This window comes from Podarcis tiliguerta (genome assembly GCF_965153285.1).
Source record: "Podarcis tiliguerta genome assembly, chromosome: 16".
Lineage (NCBI taxonomy): Eukaryota > Metazoa > Chordata > Lepidosauria > Squamata > Lacertidae > Podarcis > Podarcis tiliguerta.
The window spans coordinates 38,667,841-38,687,183 of record NC_139549.1 but is presented as its reverse complement, the minus strand read 5'-3'; the positions used below and the strand labels follow the sequence as shown (position 1 = coordinate 38,687,183).

Below are 19,343 nucleotides of genomic sequence, written 5' to 3'. Positions count from 1 at the left end.
CTGTGCTTCAGCTCCCTGACTCCTGGTTTCCCGACCCTCGGACTCTTGGTTTCCTGACCCCTGGACTGCTGACCCTGAACTGCTGATTCCTCCTTCCCAACCTCTACCCAGGTCCCAACGTACCAAGCCAGGACTCCGACTGCCTGTAACCCAGACTATGACACCAGTTCTCAGGTGCTGAGGATGATCTGAAAAGTTGTCCATGATTGCTCAGCTGGAAATATGCCAGTGCAAGTTCTTCATCCTAATTCATCCAGAGCTCATCCTGGATAATTTAAAGTAGATTAATTTATGCTGGTGTAAATAAAATAAACAAATAAACCCCGTTAGTGCTCTGGGGGTGAGGCGAACATGGCAGGGCAACATGGGTTTCTGGGGTTTTTCCTATCGTCATTCTGTCTCTCACAGCTACAATAAACCTCCCATTAAAAATATGTACTGGTCATTTCTTCATCGGGGGCAAATGGGCAAATTTAGCAGGGGATCAAATACCCCCCCCCCCGGTATATATAATATACATATATGCAGGGCATTGTTTCTAGGGAAAAAAGGTGCTGGAACTTGTTGACTTTTTTTTAGGAGGATCAACCAACCCAAGTTTTTTAGCTCTTTTTGAAGGGGAAAACTTATCTTCTTCACCCGACTGCCTTCCACGTCCGCCCTGCCGCCCCAATTGCTATGCTGCCCACTGACTCTGCCACACAGCCCTGACCACCATGCTACCCTCCTCCTCCATCCTGCAGCCCTGAGCGTCGTGCTTGTGACTAGCACTGCAATACTACAGAGGTGCCAGAACTCACCAAAGAGATGCTGGAACTCAGTTTCGGTGAATTCCGGCTGAACAAAAGCCCTATATATACGCAGAATGAAGAAATGGACACAATAAATTTCATGGCAATGTTTATTCATATAGTTTATTTCTCTAGGATATATTATTTATTCTCTGTTATTCAACTGGGCCCCGGCACAACGATGCAGCATTTAGAGGGGGAAATGCAACCCAGCAGGCCACAGTATAAGAATATGATAGACATGACATCTACAGAATGAAGAGGTGGACATATGCCTTCATTTTATTTTCCTTACTAGTTGCTCCCTGTTGTTCAGCTCAGGTCGCAGAAGAATGATGTAGCACTTAGGGGAAAAAAATGCAGGCCAGTAACCCAAAACTGGAGGACAAGATGGAGAAGATCTCCACAGCCACCATGTATTTTCCTTTGGTGCTCAGGTAGGTTGGAACAAAGGATAACCAAACACTACAAAACACCAACATGCTGAAAGTGATAAATTTGGCTTCATTGAAACTGTCAGGTAATTTCCTGGCAAGGAAAGCCACCACGAGGCTGATACTGGCTAGGAAACCCATATAGCCCAAGAGCAAATAAAACATGGTAGTGGAACCTTCATTGCATTCCAGTATAATCTCCTCATTCACTGAGTGCATGTCTGTGTCTGGGAATGGAGGGAAAGTACTTAGCCAAAGAGTACATATGTCAACTTGAAGAAAGGAACAGGAAAGGATGATGGAATTTGTCAATCTTCTCCCCACCCATTTTCTTATTGTAGAACCTGGCTTGGTTGCCATAAATGCCATCACCACCATGGTGGTTTTTGCTAAAATGCTGGAAAGGGCCACAGAGAATATGGCACCAAACGCTGTTTGTCGGAGGAGGCAGATCAGTTTCCCAGGCTTTCCAATAAAGAGTAAGGAGCTGAGGAAGCAAAGGAGGAGGGAGATGAGGAGGGTGTAGGTGAGGGTCCGGTTGTTGGCTTTAACGATTGGAGTCTCCCTGTGCTTGATAAAAATCCCAAGGACTAAAACTGTGATCAATGAGAAAGCAATAGTCAAGGTAGCTAAGATGATCCCTAAATCTTCCTTGTAAGAGAGGTAACTTAGAACCTTAGCAATGCATCTAGTTTGGTCCTTGTTTGGATATTGGTCTTCTGGACATTTGACACAGGCATCCATATCTGAAAACAACAAAGAGCTGTTCAAATATTTCTATGGGTTGAGCTGCATAATTCTAATAATCTAATTTAGTGCAAGAGTTTGCTGTTGATGACGGTTTTTGATATTTTTGATATAAACCCTGATTGAAATCAATGTAGAAAATCAGTTTCCTCCAAGAGCACCTGGTCATCAACTTGGATGGCTTTAAAAGAGGATTGGAGAAATAAATACAGAATAGGGGTATCAATGAGGCAGTCTGCATCTGAATACCAGCTCCTGGAAATAACATAAGGAAGAGTATTCTTGTGTTTGGGTTGTATGTTCAAGGGATGTGCATTCTCAAAGCAAATACGATATGTTACAGAAGATGAATGATATCACAATACATAATTGTCTCCTACCCTTCCGGCCAGATATCATTCCTTCTGGACATGGAGCACAGTCATAACAGCAAAATTTCTCTCCCTCCTTCTTTTTCCTGCTGTAGCCAGGATGGCAGTTGTCATTGCACACAGAAAGGGGCAGCACCTGCACAGAATAATATAGAGGGACTTGGATTAGTGCTCTTCATTCATTCAGCTCTACAAAGAGAATTATGTTGGGAAAATGAACCAGTTGGCCCAATTCCTAAAAGAACCATGTAAGGTGCATAGCAGATATTATATTGTGCAGCTTGAAGCGATTGGATGCATAAAACCTTTTCCAGACCCATTATATATTATTTAAAACTTTACTTGCAGAACTTTCTACAAAATGATCTAATAAAATTTATTCAGAACTTTCTTCAGAACAGAACAAAAAGAAACATCCAAATAATTCCATATCTGGTGCATATCCCCACAGACTCAGAATTTTATAAGAAATAAAAGATAATTCAAAACAGACCTACACTAATACCTTGTGTTGCGTCCGCTTCATGTTGCGTCTTTTCGCGTTATGTCCTGCGGCAACCCGGAAATACCAGAATGGGTTACTTCCGGGTTTCACCGCTCGCGCATGGGCAGAAGCACTAAATTGTGCCGCACGCCTGCGCAGATGCAGCCCCTCGAGTTGTGGGCATTTCACGTTACGAACAGGCCTCAGGAACGGATCCCATCCATAACACAAGGTACCACTGTATAAGCAAAGGTCTCTCTCTCTCTCTTCTTACAGCCTCCATTTTGCCTGCAGCTGTTTGCTCTCCCTCCAGGAGACTGTTTTACACACCTTTACCCACACAGAGCCTGGGAACAAAGACTCAAGCCACCACGCTTCCAAGATGGCAAATTTGCAATTCAATCGCCTCCCATGTGATCTAAAGTTAAATATCTCATCAGAGCTGCCAGAGAACAATCACATTTAATTATCAAGCCATCAAGGAGCTCAGAGAGCTCTTCTTGCTTTTCTTTAGCTTTAGTGCGATCTTCCAGTTAAACTCTTTCTGCAATACACATAGGCGTTCTCCATTTCAGTGTAAATTAAACAATTATACTTAATAATGTATATAACATATTACTATCCTGAATGATCTAGCAGCTAAAAAGCAAAACAGAAAATTAAAGTGGCCAAAACCTTTCTTTCTGGCACATCTCACCTGATTAAAATGTGGATGCCACACAATCTGGTCATCATAAATGGTTAACTCTTTGCCTGGAAGAACCCGAGGTTCTAATCTTCCAATCTTTACTCTAACCACTGAACCATTGGGGAACATCAGCCAGTTTGTAATATCAAAGCCTGCAACCAGTTCTCCATTTTCATCAAAGTGTACATTCTCAGCAGCACTATTATTGAATATGATGCTCCTCAGATAATGATGAACCTTGATCGAAAGAGCAATGAATAACGAGACAACATAGTGCTAAGATTACTTTAGTGAACTTCCCAAAGTTGTCCTTATAGTTGTCATCTGGTTTATGTAGGTGGCCACTTGTGAATATCAATCAGTCAATCAATCAATCAATCAATCATAGAATCATATATTTGTAGAGTTGGAAGGGACCCCGAGGGTTATCTAGTCCAACACCCTGCAAGATGACCCTGAGGACCCCTTCCATCTCTACAATTCTAGAACTCTATAATTTTAAAGTATTGCTTTCTAATTACCTGCCATGATTGCACACTGTGAAATGTCAGTCTGACCCTTTCCTCCAATCCTCTGTGTTTGGATATGGATTTGTAGATGGCGTTCAAAGCATGCACCACAGCATAGACAGCATTGTAGACATTGTAGCTGTGGCCAGTCATGTCCATTTCAAACAGAATTCCAGGAAGGCTCTCCAGCTTCTCCTCCCCAGTGCAGATGATTTCATTTTCATTTCCCTCCTCTGAAGCTTCAGACATTTTAAATAAACAGCCGAATGCCTGTTTCCAGAACTCCTGAATAAAGCCATCTCGTTTTGCCCAGAAAGGGCTCAGCTTCTCAATGAACCTTTGGAATCCTGATGGCTGATTTGAGTGGACTGTGATGGATATGGAACCGTGAAATGCTTGTACCTCCCAATTTTTCTGTATAGAGTGTGATGCAAAATCCCAGTGGGATGTAATAATCCACACTTTGCCCAAGGTTGGAAAAAAGAAGAAGGGTGATACAAATATCAACATTCTCAGAACCTGGAAGGATGGAGGTTCTCCATAAACAATGAACACAGTTGGGTTATCCTCAAAGACCATGGCATAGGTTCCTAAATGCTGTAAAGCAAAGTCTATCATCTCATCCACATAATTCCATTTTGGTATTCTTACTATGTAGGCATAACAGATGCCATTAGGGGAAAGGATTGGGACCATTGTCTTTAAAAACCTGTCCCCTCTGTCATCTTCCACAGCCCAAAGCCCAATCCATGTCCACTTAAAATGCTGAAGTAATCGCACAATGCCTGTGTACTGGTGGGCTTCATTTGGGACCATCTGATACAAAAATGGGAAGGACTTTTTGACACCTTTTAGTGGCAGAAATGATCCATAAGTCAGCTGAAATAAAATTAATAATCATTTTTCAGATGGATTATAAGCATTTACATCATAGATTTACTTATTAGAAAACAGTCCTGTAGTCCATCTCATTCAATGTCCTGTGAAAATTCAGATGGGGGGTTCCTGCATGAGAACCTGACTATCTTTGGTAGTGAGCCACACTGAGCCTCTTGTCTCAGGCAGCAGATTAGGAAGGCTGCTGTCACAAAAATGCCCCACTGGGCTGTTTGTCTGAGCTCCCTACACTGTCCCATCAGAGCCCCAGCTACACTAATCAATCACTTCCACTCCCTGTTTCCAGAACCTGTAGAAGTAAAATCTGAGTTGTGTGTTTGGGGACATTGCACACAGATGCAACTGGGAGATTCCTGTAGGGTTCTCGACCAGCTTGAAGGCTTTGGGACTCAGTGAAGATTTCCTGGTGTGGCTTATCTCTTGCTGAGAGAATTGGAGTTACTTAAAATATGTCCGTGAGAGTAAGCAGGTTCTGCTTGGCATCATGAAGGCCCAACAGAGACTCCATTTCACCAGGGTCTTGCGAAAAACAATGTCAAACAAAAATTGATGATCTCCTTCTACCGGTCCACAATAGAAAGTGTCCTTTCATACTGTATTACAGTGTGGTACGCTGGTTTGACAGCCACGGACAGAAAGTCCCTACAGAGGGTGGTGAATACAGCACATGGTATCATGGGATGTCTCCTGAGTTCGCTAGATGACATCGCAGGAGACCGCTGCCTCGGAAGAGCGAGGAATTTTTTTGGGATGACTCACACCCCGGCCAGCACCTCTTTAATCTCCTAGCTTCAGGCAGAAGATACAGAAGTATAGTCAGCCACACCAACAGGTTAAAGAACAGTTTTTATCTGTGGGCTGTTGGGCTGCTGAATGGAAAAATAATAGTGGTGCAATTGACTTCCAACAAGCACACAGAGTGTGAGCATGACTGAGTGTATGTGGGGGGGGGGGAAGGGGGGCTTGTTTAATTTCACTGCACACAGGTGATGTAGTGACACTAAAGGTTTATTATTCTATTATTATTATGAGTTCTTTTATTGTCTTCTGAAGTGTTATCTATCCCCCACAGGCTTTTGTCACCTCCAAATTGATAAGGATTCTCTCTACCCTTTTGTCTCAGTAATCAATAATTTTTTTGAGAAACAACACCTTCAAAACAAAGTCCTGAAGTATCCCACTTGAAATATCCCCAAACTCTGACAATAAGCTATTCATGTGTTCTGTTGTCCAACATGTTCTCTATCCATCAGATTGTATAATCATCTAGCCCATATTTCTCTCATTCAGTAACTAAAAATCATGGCGAACACTGTCAGAGAGTTTCCTGAAACCAAGATGGTGTGCCATACTTGTGAAACCTCCATGCTCTCATGCACATGACTTACCTGTGGAGTCTTGTGGATTGCTGAAATGATGGCCATGTTGGCAGAGACTTCAGAGATACATCCCCCAATGAAAGCTATCAGATTGTTTTGGTTGTCACATTTGAAGTTGGGGACAAATCTATGCTGTGTGGAAAGCAGGTTGAGCGTGGCCTTGTAGGTCATCCTTGCAGTGTAGTAGCTATTGAGGATACGAAACCCCAGAGAGATATTGGATAAGATGTTGGGATTCTCATTGATTTCTTTGACAGCAAATGCTAAGGCCAGAACGTGCTGGTAGTTCTTTGGCACTGATCTGCAAGACAATTAGCAGCTGTTTAATAAAACCACAGCTATAACAACAGCAGCAGCAGCAGCAACAACAACAACAACTTGTGCACTTCATCATCACATCTCTGCAGGTTTCTAGGATTAAACTGTAGTTTATAACTGAACAAGATTATATACCAAAGAACAAAAATAAGACCTATGAAATAAATATTTCTCCAGTCAATTAATTATCTTAATGCTCATACAGTTCCAGGACTTTTTAATGCTTAATAAAATATTACAAGTGGAAAGTACAATATACTAGATACTATTGTATTGTACCGGGGTCAATTCACAAATCACCTTTCTTTAAGAAAAAGGGGGGAAAGGTCAGTACCGTATTTAATATGGCACACTTTTAAATTTTTATTGTAAATGTCTGCTGGATAGCTTAGTAGGTCAAGCATTAGACTCCTGCATGGCAGGGGGGCTGGTCTAGATGACCCTCGTGGGCCCCTCCAGCTTTATAATTCTATGATTCTAAATTAAAAAGTATGAACAAGAAATAGGGAAAAGTTTCTGTTTGTAAATATTGGCCTATCTAACGATACTTCCATAAGAGGGTTAGGTTTGCTTTGCCCCTCTAAAGTCTGTTAAGTATTGCATCAATAGCCCTATGTTTCTCCCTGCATGATGTGAGAGAGTAAGCTTTGCAAATTAGATGTATTAAAACAGGAATAAGAAACATTTATTTCTCTAAAATATAACACTATGAAACCAAATGTCAGAAATACCTGAAGTCTGAAATGGCAAGGGAAGGGCTAAGATTGAGATCAAGGATGAAAGACAACAAAGTGTAGTGAGAGCAGAAATGAAATAGTTTTCAGCAGGACTTTTTTCATCCAGAACTCACTGGAACTCAATTCTGGCACCTCTCAGGTGGGCGCCATTGCCATTCTAAGAGAACAAGGCGCTTATGATGAGTTCTGGCACCTCTTTTTCTAGAAAAATAGCACTGGTTTTAAGGTTTCCTCATTCTGCCATTCATTTAAAAAGGAATAGGACTTCTAGCAGTTTGGAAATAAATTTAAAATGTAGTATGAACAAATGACAAACAGAAAGAAGATAAATGCTCCTTGCTAGATAACCACCTCAGAAGCAAATAGATGGGATGAGAGGATCCTCCTCCAGCTGCGATACAGAAATGCACACGATCCTTTCATTTCTGTAAGATTTCTGGAGGAAACACACTAGCAGTTTATGCCAAACAAGATATTGTAGAAGGTATCACACACATATTAACAAACCAAGCGTCACTTCATTTACATCAAAAGCTCCATAATGCACATCATTCCTTAAGGATATGTTCTGAATAATTATAATTCATACATATTTCAAATTGTGTGAAAAATATTGATGCCTTACATAGGTTCGTCAATCGTGATCTGGGCAGGCTGTTCCATGAAAGAGAGCATATTAGAGAGGAGTAATACTTGAGAAACAATTTCACCAATGACAATGCCTCCTGGCTGGTAAAATTCATGAGGAATAGGGAGGAGATCATCATATATGCTGCAATTAATAGAATGTGCATTGCATACCATACGACATGGTAGAACGAGCAGCAACATCACCACAAGCAAGATCCTGTTGATGAAACTGCCCTTCCAAAGCTGTATTCCCATGATTCCAGTTGCAGAATTCAATGTGGCTGTTTTTCAGCTTTTCTACAGTCTTCCTTGAATGGTAGATGGTGTTGCTTCTACACAGATTTGCAGCATGGCTATTTAGGGAATCTGGGTACCAGTATCCTGCTACTTTATTTCATTTCATCTCCTTGTCCATTGTTAATTTCCCTAAACAGTGTATTTTCTTTATCTCCCCCCTTTATCCTCTAAGGATGAGTGAATTTTTAAAATTTATTTCTAAACAGCTTACTATGTGTCTCTGCAGGGCAGGCGTCAGTAATTTTGCTGTGGTGAGCAAAGGAATCCAAATGCAAACTTGTGAATTCTCAGCCTGTTTCCCAAAAAGATGGGTATGCAAATTACAGGGCATGTGTGCTATTCTATACTGGTCAATGAGGTTCACTTTTCCACAGTAAGAATCTGGGAAGCAAAAATTAAACAGGGGAAGCAGGAGAATATATGAGGAACCAGGATACTCGCAGCATACTTTATTTGTTAAAAATCAATGGAAAAGTGGTTATGCAGAAGAATGAAAATGCCCTACATATCCCTAGATCCAGTTCTGAATAACACAGGAATTATATAGGTTATTCAATATGCTTATTTTTTATTTTTCTTACGGGCTCTGGATGTCAATTGTGTCACAAGACAGAAAACAGTAATTTTGACAATGATAGGAATGATTATAATTTCCCAAGCGTGTTTTTGGCCTCTGAAGTGGCATCATTCAATACAAAGCTCCTAGGATATCTTTTCTGAATTTTGCAACTATTGTTTTATTGTGGTTATCCTCTTTTCTTTTTCCTTATTTGCTGCTCCCTGTTATATAGTCTTATGCCCAAGTGGAGAAGACAACTCAACATGGAGACCAAGATCCCGACAACAGTTCTTGAATATGAACTACAAATTCCAATTTCACGGGTAAAATAGATACCAGCACTACTATGTTCTCATAATCCTCAATTTATTAATAGCCAAAGTCAAGTTTACATTTATTTATGTAAGCCAAATCAAAACAGGGCATTGACCTGTGATAATGTTTGTCCAGTACAACTGTACTCACAAGAAGGCTACATTTGAGCAATGATCTCTCTCTATTAAAATACTAATACTAAAAATCTCATGATGTGAACTTTCCAGTGAATTTTTAAGTGAGCTTAATAAACAGATGAACTTACATCCTCTCACTTTTTCTGGCCATTATTTGCTCTCTACTGTTCAGATCAGGCCTGAATAAAATGGAGAAGATCTCCACAGCTACCATGTGTTTTCCTTTGGTGCTCAGGTAGGTTGGCACAAAGGACAACCAAACACTGCAAAACACCAACATGCTGAAAGTGATAAATTTGGCCTCATTGAAACTGTCAGGTAATTTTCTGGCCGGAAAAGCCACAACGAAGCTGATTATGGCTAGGGAGCCCATATAGCCCAAGACACAATAAAACATGACAGCTGATCCCTCATTACAATTCAAGATGATTTTCCCATTCAATGAGTGCATGTCCGAATCTGGGAATGGTGGGGAAGTACTTAACCACAGGATACAAATGCCAGCTTGAATGAAGGTGCAGACAAAGACAATTGAATTTGCCAGTCTTTCCCCCACCCATTTCCTCATCCCAGATCCTGGTTTGGTGGCCATGAATGCCAGAACCACCGTTACGGTCTTTGCCAAGACACAAGAAAGAGCCACAGAGAAGACAATGCCAAAGACCATTTGGCGTAGAAGGCAGTTCCCTTCTCCTGGCTGTCCAATGAAGAGCAAAGCGGAGATGAAGCAAAGAGGAAGGGAAACGAGGAGGATGTAAGTCAGGGTCCGGTTATTGGCCTTGCCTATGGGTGTGTCCCTGCGTTTCATAAAACTTCCCAGCACTAGAATTGGGATGAAAGAGAAAGAATTGGCCAAAGTAGCCAGGATAATCCCTAAGTTTTCTGTGTAAGAGAGGAAGCTTAGAACTTTGGGAATGCATTGACTGTGGTCCTTGCTGGGATACTGGTCTTCGGGAGATTTGATACAAGGATCCATATCTGAGGGGGGAAATGAAAAGCTGGTTATTTCTAGGAATTTACTCATTTTCACCTGGACAGTCATTTAAAAGAGTCAGACAGCCTTTATTGTCTTTTGGAAATTCTTTTAACTACTCCAAGGAAAGCACTCCCATTAGTGAGAATGAATTGTTCTGTGTTCCCGTGTTCCCGTTTGAGTTTGTGGGTTGTAGTAGCTAAATGTTGTTCTGTGTGATGGAAAGGCGCCATGTACGTCAATTCAGCTTAAGATCAAGAGGACTGGATCCGGCTTTCATCCAGGCCCACCTGCTGCACCTCCTTTGGCTGCCCTGCCACCTTCACAATGGGGCAGGGGCTGCAGAGGAAGAGGGCGTGGCAGGGGGTGGCATTTTCTCTTTTGCCTCACATGGCAAAACAACCTGGGCCAGCCCTGATAAGGTATCATGCAAAAATCTGCCAGACCTTTGAAGAATGAATTGTTAAACAAAAGGAAAGAGTCAAATAAATGACCAGTTAATTCAAAGGGGACTTTTGGTTTACTTTTTCAAGACACAACACTTTCTTAGATACTCCCAACAAAGAAGCTTAGTGCATGCATACATTCTTTATTATGGTCCAAAGACCTGCGAAAACAGTTTCAAAAGTAGGCAGCTTTCAACAAATTAAAACACAATATGACGTCAAATCTTAAAAACTTCCCCTGAACAGGGCTTCCCTTAACAAACTTTATTTGGGCAATTTGATTCCATTCATATGTTGTCACTCATATTTTCTAGAAATCATACTCTGTTTTTTTACCAACATTAAACATCTGGATGAATGGCAGAATATAAAACCTCTTATACTACTCAACTCATTTGTGAGGAAGACACAAAAACTACTTCATCATCATACAGCAAGAGTGAAACTGATCTATCCCTCAGATATACTGGTCTACAAATGTACAGTATGAGGTGATACTAATATTGTTTACATTCACATTAAACAATAGAGCCTGAAAACATTTTTGTCACCCACACCCCAAAGCTGGAGTACTACTTGACCATTCCAAAGAGTTTGCTACGTGAACTTTTACTGAAGTCTTGTTGCATCTTTATAATTAAGTACAGCCACCCACCTTTTACACCTGTTTGCTATAATTTCTCCCATATGCATTCTCCACTAACCAGATCAATGGAAAATGCAAGACACAGGGACCATTTCTTTGCATATATTGGATTAGTCAATTGAGAAATTGATGCCCTTTTGATTTCAAGATCTGTTTACTAAGGGCAGAAATTTGGTATGGATTCTATGATGTAAGACTTAGAGAGACAAAATCAGCCCCTAAGTGTGATTGAGCTCTGGAGTTGAGTGATATTTCATTTCAGTGGGCAGACATGTCTCCTTAGCTTTTTCAGTCAAAAACAAATCCCTGGAAAGAGGTTGGTTTATTCAACTGAAACCTTGTGATAATCTGGATCGTCTTACATCTCCTTAAACATGCAATCAGCTTAGTGAACAAGAAGCGGATCTAATTTCTCAGTATGAGAAGATAAATACATTTACCTACAGGAACTCAAGATGGGGGGAGGGCATTTAAAATGGACAGAATCCATACCCTAATTTTAAATAAAACCCCCAAAACCAAAAGCACCTCTTGGAATATTTCCCATAATCTGACCCATTAAACCACTCAGTGTCTCAAAACAGGAAGAGGTGATCATAATTTGTGTGGCACAGTCAATCTAGTTAATTTTGTTCTTAGCCCTCATCTTGCTCATAATTTGAGGCATAGGTTTTATGCTCATATAGGATCAGAATGTTGGGAATTAGTTCACATAAAAGATGTTTTAGTTTTATACAATAAAATTGGCTGTTGAAATAAATCCTCAAAAACAAAGTCATGCCTCATTCTTTATGTGAGTACAAGGCCAACATGAGATGGGGTCAACTGAATTTGGGGAGGGAATGCATCAAACACTCATACCGCAATTCCAGTGGCATTTCTATTACTGTCATATCTGATGAAATATGAGTAAGAGTCAAAGAAAGAGATTAATCTGTATTTTAATTTATTTTTTCTTCCTTATCATTTGTTCCCTGCTGTTCAGCTCAGGCCTAAGCACAATAATGTAGCATTTGGGGGAAAAGATGCAACCCAGTAATCCAGCACTGGAGGCCAAGATGGAGAAGATCTCCACAGCCACCATGTATTTGCCCTTGGTGCTCAAGTAGGTTGGCACAAAGGACAACCAAACACTGCAAAACACCAACATGCTGAAAGTGATAAATTTGGCCTCATTGAAACTGTCAGGGAGTTTCCTGGAAAAGAAAGCTACTATGAAGCTGGCGGTGGCTAGGGAGCCCATGTAGCCTAAGACAGAGTAAAACATGGAAGCTGAACCCTCATTACATTCAAGTATGATTTCCCCAATCACTGAATGTGTGTCCTTATCTGGAAACGGTGGAGAAGTACTTAACCAAAGAGCACAAATGGCAGCTTGGATGAAGCAGCAGAAGAAGACAATCGAATTGGTCAGGCCTTTCCCCACCCATTTCCTTATGCTGGATCCTGGTTTGGTGGCCATAAATGCCACAACCACAGTGACCGTCTTTGCCAACACAGTGGAAATGGCCAAAGAGAAAACAAGACCAAAAGCTATTTGTCGGAGAAGACAGATCACCCTTCCAGGCCGTCCAATGAAAAGCAAGGAGCACAGGAAGCAAAGGAGGAGGGAGATGAGAAGGATGTAGGTGAGGGTCCGGTTGTTGGCTTTGACTATGGGAGTATCCTTGTGCTTCAGGAAAATGCCAAGTACTAAAGTGGTGATGAGAGAGAGAGAAAGAGCCAACACCACTAAGATGATCCCCAGATTTTCTTTGCAAGAGAGGAAGCTCACAATCCTGGGAACACACTGAGTTTGATCCATGTTGGGATATTGGTCCTCTGGGCAATTGACACAAGCATCTATGTCTGAAAAAGGGAAGAGGCACTTAAGTATTTCAAAAGGCTGACCAACATCTATCTAAACACAAACAGCTATTTAAGCACTCCTTTACACTAGGTAATGCCAGTCAAAAGCAATCAGCCACAAGGAGGTTTGAGGATGTCTATTTCTGTGTTCTTGCAGTTCTTTCACAAAATCTTATAATTTGAATCTTATAATTTGAATTTATTATAATGAATCTTATAATTTTAAAGTAAGTGAGACTGCATTTTGGATGGTTTTTGAACTAGTGGACCAGTAGCTGATTCAGAAAGTGGTTAGAAAAGAATGAATTAAATGGCATCCTGTATTTCTCCTGTATTTACAATACCTGATCTATGAAGAAAGACACAATTTCAGATGGCCCATAGAATAATAATGGGCTGGTCCAGTTGGAAGGCAGAAACCTAGCTCTAATGAATGAATTAGTCAGTCTAGTTAGTCAGTATCTAGTGTCTAGCTGATTTGCCTGGCTCTTGGTGTCTAGTTGAAGGACTGAGAGACGTGTGTATAGAAAGTAGCCCACGGTACAAGTTAAAACTCACATTAGTTGCTCCCTCCACTTCTGCCTCAGGACCCACCAAGTACTCCTAGAAGGTTGCACAGAACAGGATGAGGCCCTGAGGATGCAAAAGGTTTCTTACCCTGGCTTTAGAGTTGGCTGGAACCAGGAGAGGACCTTCTCAGTGCCTGGGAAATTGCTGGCAACCGAAGGGCACTTTGCTCATTTTCCCATCTCAGATAGACTTCTAATCATCCACCCATTCATTCCTCTATATTTAGTTATTACATTTATATCCAAGGAACTACAAGTGGCATACTTCGTCCCGTCTACTTTTATCCTCACAATGTCCCATGAGTTGTGTAGGCGGCAAAATTGTGATCGGTCTAATGTAGGGCTGCTATACGTCCGGGTTTTCCCTGACACATCTGGGAATCAGGCTGCAAAATGGCGTCCAGGTGAATTTTTGCTGAATCGGCAAAATATTTGGGAAAACCTGGATGTATGGCAAGTAGAGGTTTTTTTTTTTTAAAAAAAAAAAATCCTTTAAAAATCCTGTAAAAGTTCAATAACTTTGAACCTAGAATATTTTTTTAAATAATGACAACTCAACAACAAGATAATTGTTTCTTAAAATCCCTTTTGTATTAGGCTCCTCTGCATTCATCTGCATTCTCCAAACTAATGTAACAAATAACCTATTTATATATATATTAAATCCCATAAATTAGGTCATGGGAATGCCTGCCTCCCACCTTTCTGACTAGAGATCATTCCTTCTGGACACGGAGCACAATCATAGCAGCAAAACTTCTCTCCTTCCTTCTTTTTTCTACTGAAGCCAGGGTTGCAGTTGTCATTGCACACAGAAAGGGGCAGCGCCTGTGCAAAATCATACAGATGAGCAACAACAGGTTAGCCCTTTTCAGTCCTTCACCTCCATGTGATTACACTCATGTGAGGGGCAGAGAGACTGAGGATGAACCAGTTGGCTCAGCTGCTCTGTCGCCCATTTGTTACCAATTCCCAACTTCATCTCTAGGTTTGATCAGTCTAAGACTCAGCCTGAAAGTGGATCATGAAAAAGACAATGTCACCTCCAGACCCCCAAAATATGAAGTTGTAGAAATAAGATAAAGATATCTTGAAGATAAGAGCAAGGTCCATCTTTTTTCCTTCCAGAAATCACTACATGAAGTAATGATATTCTGTGACATTTTAGCAAAATAAAATATTTTATTTTCCAATGCTCTGTAACTGGCTTATGTGATAACCTTTTTCATAAAGAAATTAAATGGCATAGATGGCAAAAGGAACTCCTTGCTTTATGTTAAAGTTTGATTCATGAGGTCAATTTATGAGGTCAAGGATCATAAAGCATTAAATCTACAATAAGGCACCTCAAGAACTGACGGAATAGTGAGCTGCCCAGAAGGGAACATTCCCCTTTCATATAGTCAAGAGTTTGCAGTTACAATTCACCTGATTAAAACATGGATGCCACACGATTTGCTCATCATTGATGGTTAACTCTTTGCCTGCTGGAACCTGAGGCTCCAGTCGTCCAACTTTCAATCTAGTCAGTGAGCCATTGGGGAAAGTGAGCCAGTTGGTAACATCAAAACCTGCAACCAGTTCTCCATGTTCATCAAAGTGCACCATATCTCCAGTGCTGATGTTGAATACAAGGCTCTTCAGAAAGGGATGGACCTGGAATATTGAAATATTTACATGGAATTAATGACATGAATAACTGTTCTTAAAGCAGTATATATGGTGATGGAGTATTTCCACTTGTCTATTATTATTATTATTATTATTATTATTATTATTATTATGAAATTAATTACATAAAGAACGGTCTATAGAGGGGATACATTGATTGAAAATGTCTAGCAAACCAGATCAGTAGTTGGGTTCCTATTGTGGGTATTTGGCAAGCTAGCATGACAGTGATGTTGTCTCTGAGTAAATGTGCAGCAGGTCAGGCAGGCTAAGTTCTGTGGCTCTTGCCACCAGACACGGCTGGAGCTCATTGGGACTGGTGAGGTGAAAAGCCAGGAGATCAGTGGCAGCTGAAGGCAAAGCAAAGAAGTTCAGAGTTGTCTTTACCTGCCATGGTTGCACATTCAGAAAGGCAAATCTCTCTCCTCTTGCCAATCTGCTATGTTTGGAGCTGGATTTGTATATGGAGTTCAAAGCATGTGCCACAGCATAGACAGCTTTGTAGACATTGTAGCTGTGACCAGTCATGTGTTTTTCGTACAAAACCCCAGGAAGGTTCTCCAGTTTCTCCTCCAAAGTGCAGGGTTCTTTCTGCTCAGCCTCCACCTCCTGTCCATTAGATGCTTTGAGGGAGCAGGTGAAAGCCTGTTCCCAGACGTCCTGGATGAATACATCCTCTTTGTTCCAGAAGGGTTTTATCGTCTGAATGAACTTCTGGAACCCTAATGGCTGACTTGAGTGGACTGTGAAGGATAGAGTACCATGGAACATCTGTATTTCCCAGTCTTTCTGAATAGACACTGAATCAAAATCCCAGTGAGATGTAGCAACCCACACTTTACCCAGAGGTGGCCAGCCCATTACAGGTACTATAAAGGATAATACTCTCAAAACCTGAAAGGATGGAGGTTCCCCATAAACCACAAATACATTAGCTTTCGTCTCAAATGCAATTGCATAACTTTCCCAGTGCTGTAAAGCCAAGCGTATCATCTCATCTAGATAATTCCATTTTTCTAATCTTACTATGAAATCATAGCAGATGCCATGCTTAAAGAGTAGTGGTAAAATTGTCTGTAGAAACTGGTCCCCTTTGTCATCATCCACAGCACAAAGTACAATCCATGTCCATCTGAAATGCTGAAGTAATTGCACAATTCCTGTGTGTTGTTTGGCTTCATTTGGGACCATCTGGTATAAAAATGGGAATAGCTTGTTTGCATCCTGTATCGCCAAAAAGGATCCATATGTGAGCTAAAATAGAGTGTATGAGGCGCTTTTTATGGATTATGAGAGACTGCAAAACTATAGATTTCACAGGTACTTTCCCAAGACATAGCTTTCCCAATAAATGTCTGCATAGGTTCTTAAAGAAGAAAACTTCAAATTAGGGAAAACCATGTGGAAGATTAGCCAATAATCTGCTTCATTATTGATTTCTTAATGTTTCTCCTAATGTTTTAAAAATATCTAGTCCAGCCCTATAGAGCAGTAGACAACAAATATTTCCTCTCTTCTATAACAGCCATTAGGGTATTTTAAAGTACTATATTAACCTCCTTAGTCCCTTCCTCTCTGGACTAAATTACACAGGTCTGTCAGCCATTGCTTATATTATGTGTTTTCAGTTGTGTATTAGGTCTAGTAAAGAAGAAAAAGAAAGAAACAATAAAAAATCAAATCCTTTACATCCTAGGAACAACAATTCCATTCCGCTTCAATTTACAGATACTTGAGTTTTCTGTATAATTGGCTCTTAGCACTGCTTGGTTAATTCCTATCCAAACTGCCCTCCTGAATAATTTTTTGCAGGAACCTTGTCAAAACTTTATCAAAATCGAGATAGTATTTCCCATACACCCATGCTCCTGATTTACCTGTGGAATCTTGTGGGTTGCTGAAATGGTGGCCATATTGGCAGAGATTTCAGAGATGCATCCTCCAATGAGAGCTATCAGATTGTTCCACTTGTGACACTTGAAGTTGGGGACAAATCTATGCTGTGTGGAAAGCAGGTTGAGCATGGCCTTGTAGGTCATCCTTGCAGTGTAGTAGCTATTGAGGACGCGGAACCCTAGAGAGATGTTGGATAAGACTTTGGGATTCTCGTTGATTTCTTTGACAGCAAATGCTAAGGCCAGGATGTGCTGGTAGTTCTTTGGCACAGAGCTGTAATTAAATTACAACAGAATGAAATAGAATGGAATGGAAGAAGAAGGAGAAGGAGAAGGAGAAGGAGAAGGAGAAGGAGAAGGAGAAGAAGAAGAAGAAGAAGAAGAAGAAGAAGAAGAAGAAGAAGAAGAAGAAGAAATGCTCTCTGCATTTAAGGGAGTTTCTCTTTGTGACAATAAAAACAAGTAATTGAAAATCAATAGGTGTGGCCATGCCAACACAGTGCCCATAGGTGCAAGAAAGCTATAGAGAACATCAACTGAGGCCACAGAGCCTCTGATCCCTTCCCTTGCTGACTGCTTACTTCACCCTGAGATGTTGTGAGATGTATGCCTCCCAGAAGTACATATAACTAAATAATGGAATGTGAAGAGCAAAGCTCTTTGCTCTGAATACGTTTCCAGGCTCTGATCTTCAACTGAGCAATTGAACAGAAAATGGAGAACTCAGACGGCAGAAGTGGAGCAATCTGAGGGGAAAGCATGGGGAGAAAGTGATGCGCTGCAAGAGTGAGGAGAGACAGAAAAGAGCAGGAATTGTGTTCCACAGAGAAAGAGCTTGAAGGTACACATGTACATGCATTCACATCCCTCAAGGTTGAGAAAGAATGAAGTGTGGACGGAGTAGAAATAGTGGGGCAGCGACAAGGCATGGTCCACCATGTGAAATTCTGTAGAAGGCTTACTAAATAACAGAAAGAAGCACAGAACAGTTTATTTCAGTGCGGCTTGCAAAGGAAAATTTAGTAGCAGTACAAACAGTTAATAAGAGAAATGAATACAGTAAACGCACAATCTGTATTCAGCTTTACATGCCTGACAAAACAATAAGAATTTAATGCAAAGGGGGTGGGTGTCTGGGAAAAAAGACTTTGGGAATCCCATCTGCCATTGAACCCGATTTATTTTGACTATACCCAACGTTGGCTTTCGGCATGATTCCTGGAACATGACCCCTCGTGTAAATTGGGGGCTTCCTGTCTCTGTCTCTCTGTCTGCCCATAAAACCCCTTGCCCATCATTGTCATACTGAGGTTGAGTACCTCATACCTCTTCCATAATGCTGAAGAATGCTTAACCCACCCTTACAATTTTATTGGGTTTCCATGAAGAAGAACATCAAAATATGAATCATAGTACTGCGTAATGATGCGTTTTCAATCATTTCAGTCTGATTATATTATACACGGATAGAAGGGGAATAAATAATGTCTTACATAGGTTCATCAATCAGTATCTGGGAAGGCTGTTCCCTGAAAGACTGGATATTAGAGAAGTATATGACTTGGGAAACCATCTCTCCAATTACAAGGTCTCCTGGCTGGTAGAATTCGTGAGCAATAGGAAGAGGATCATCATAAATGCTGCAGTTAATAGAATGTGCCTTACATATGGCGTGAAGCAGAAGTAACAGCAGAAACAGCACCAGCAGGATCCTGCTCAGAAATCTTCCCCTCCCAATGTAGATTCCCATGTTTCCGCTACAGCCTTGTATGCGGATGTTAAAGTATCCTTTGAATAGGGGGCTGTTAGGTAATCTATGCAATAGCGTTTTGGTCTTTGAGTTAAAAATGGTTCTTCATGTGTCAGTAGTTATACCCACGACAGTTACTCCAAAGACCAGACAGTACATTATGGTGAAGCAGCATTACAGTTAAACAAAGTGCTAAATCATGTGCTAAACCATGTGCTAAACCATGCCTAGTCAAGGAAGTTGACATTTCAC

At 40.9% G+C, this 19,343-nt stretch overlaps 1 protein-coding gene and 1 pseudogene across 2 annotated transcripts; both read right to left on the bottom strand.

Moving 5' to 3' along the window:
* Nucleotides 1-1,068: 1,068 nt before the first annotated feature.
* On the bottom strand, nucleotides 1,069-19,091 carry LOC310667148 (vomeronasal type-2 receptor 26-like; annotated as a pseudogene). Its single transcript has 7 exons — nucleotides 18,835-19,091; nucleotides 18,205-18,302; nucleotides 17,324-17,520; nucleotides 4,037-4,903; nucleotides 3,525-3,752; nucleotides 2,353-2,479; nucleotides 1,069-1,971 (listed from the first exon to the last, which is right to left on the bottom strand). The product of its transcript is annotated as a vomeronasal type-2 receptor 26-like (transcript).
* On the bottom strand, nucleotides 12,305-17,310 carry LOC310667149 (vomeronasal type-2 receptor 26-like; the record flags this gene model as incomplete). The annotated part of the gene is made up of 5 exons (XM_083418873.1): nucleotides 12,305-13,206; nucleotides 14,477-14,603; nucleotides 15,204-15,431; nucleotides 15,834-16,700; nucleotides 17,305-17,310. 5 exons carry the CDS (start codon nucleotides 17,308-17,310, stop codon nucleotides 12,305-12,307), a joined length of 2,130 nt encoding a protein of 709 aa, XP_083274999.1.
* Nucleotides 19,092-19,343: the final 252 nt, after the last annotated feature.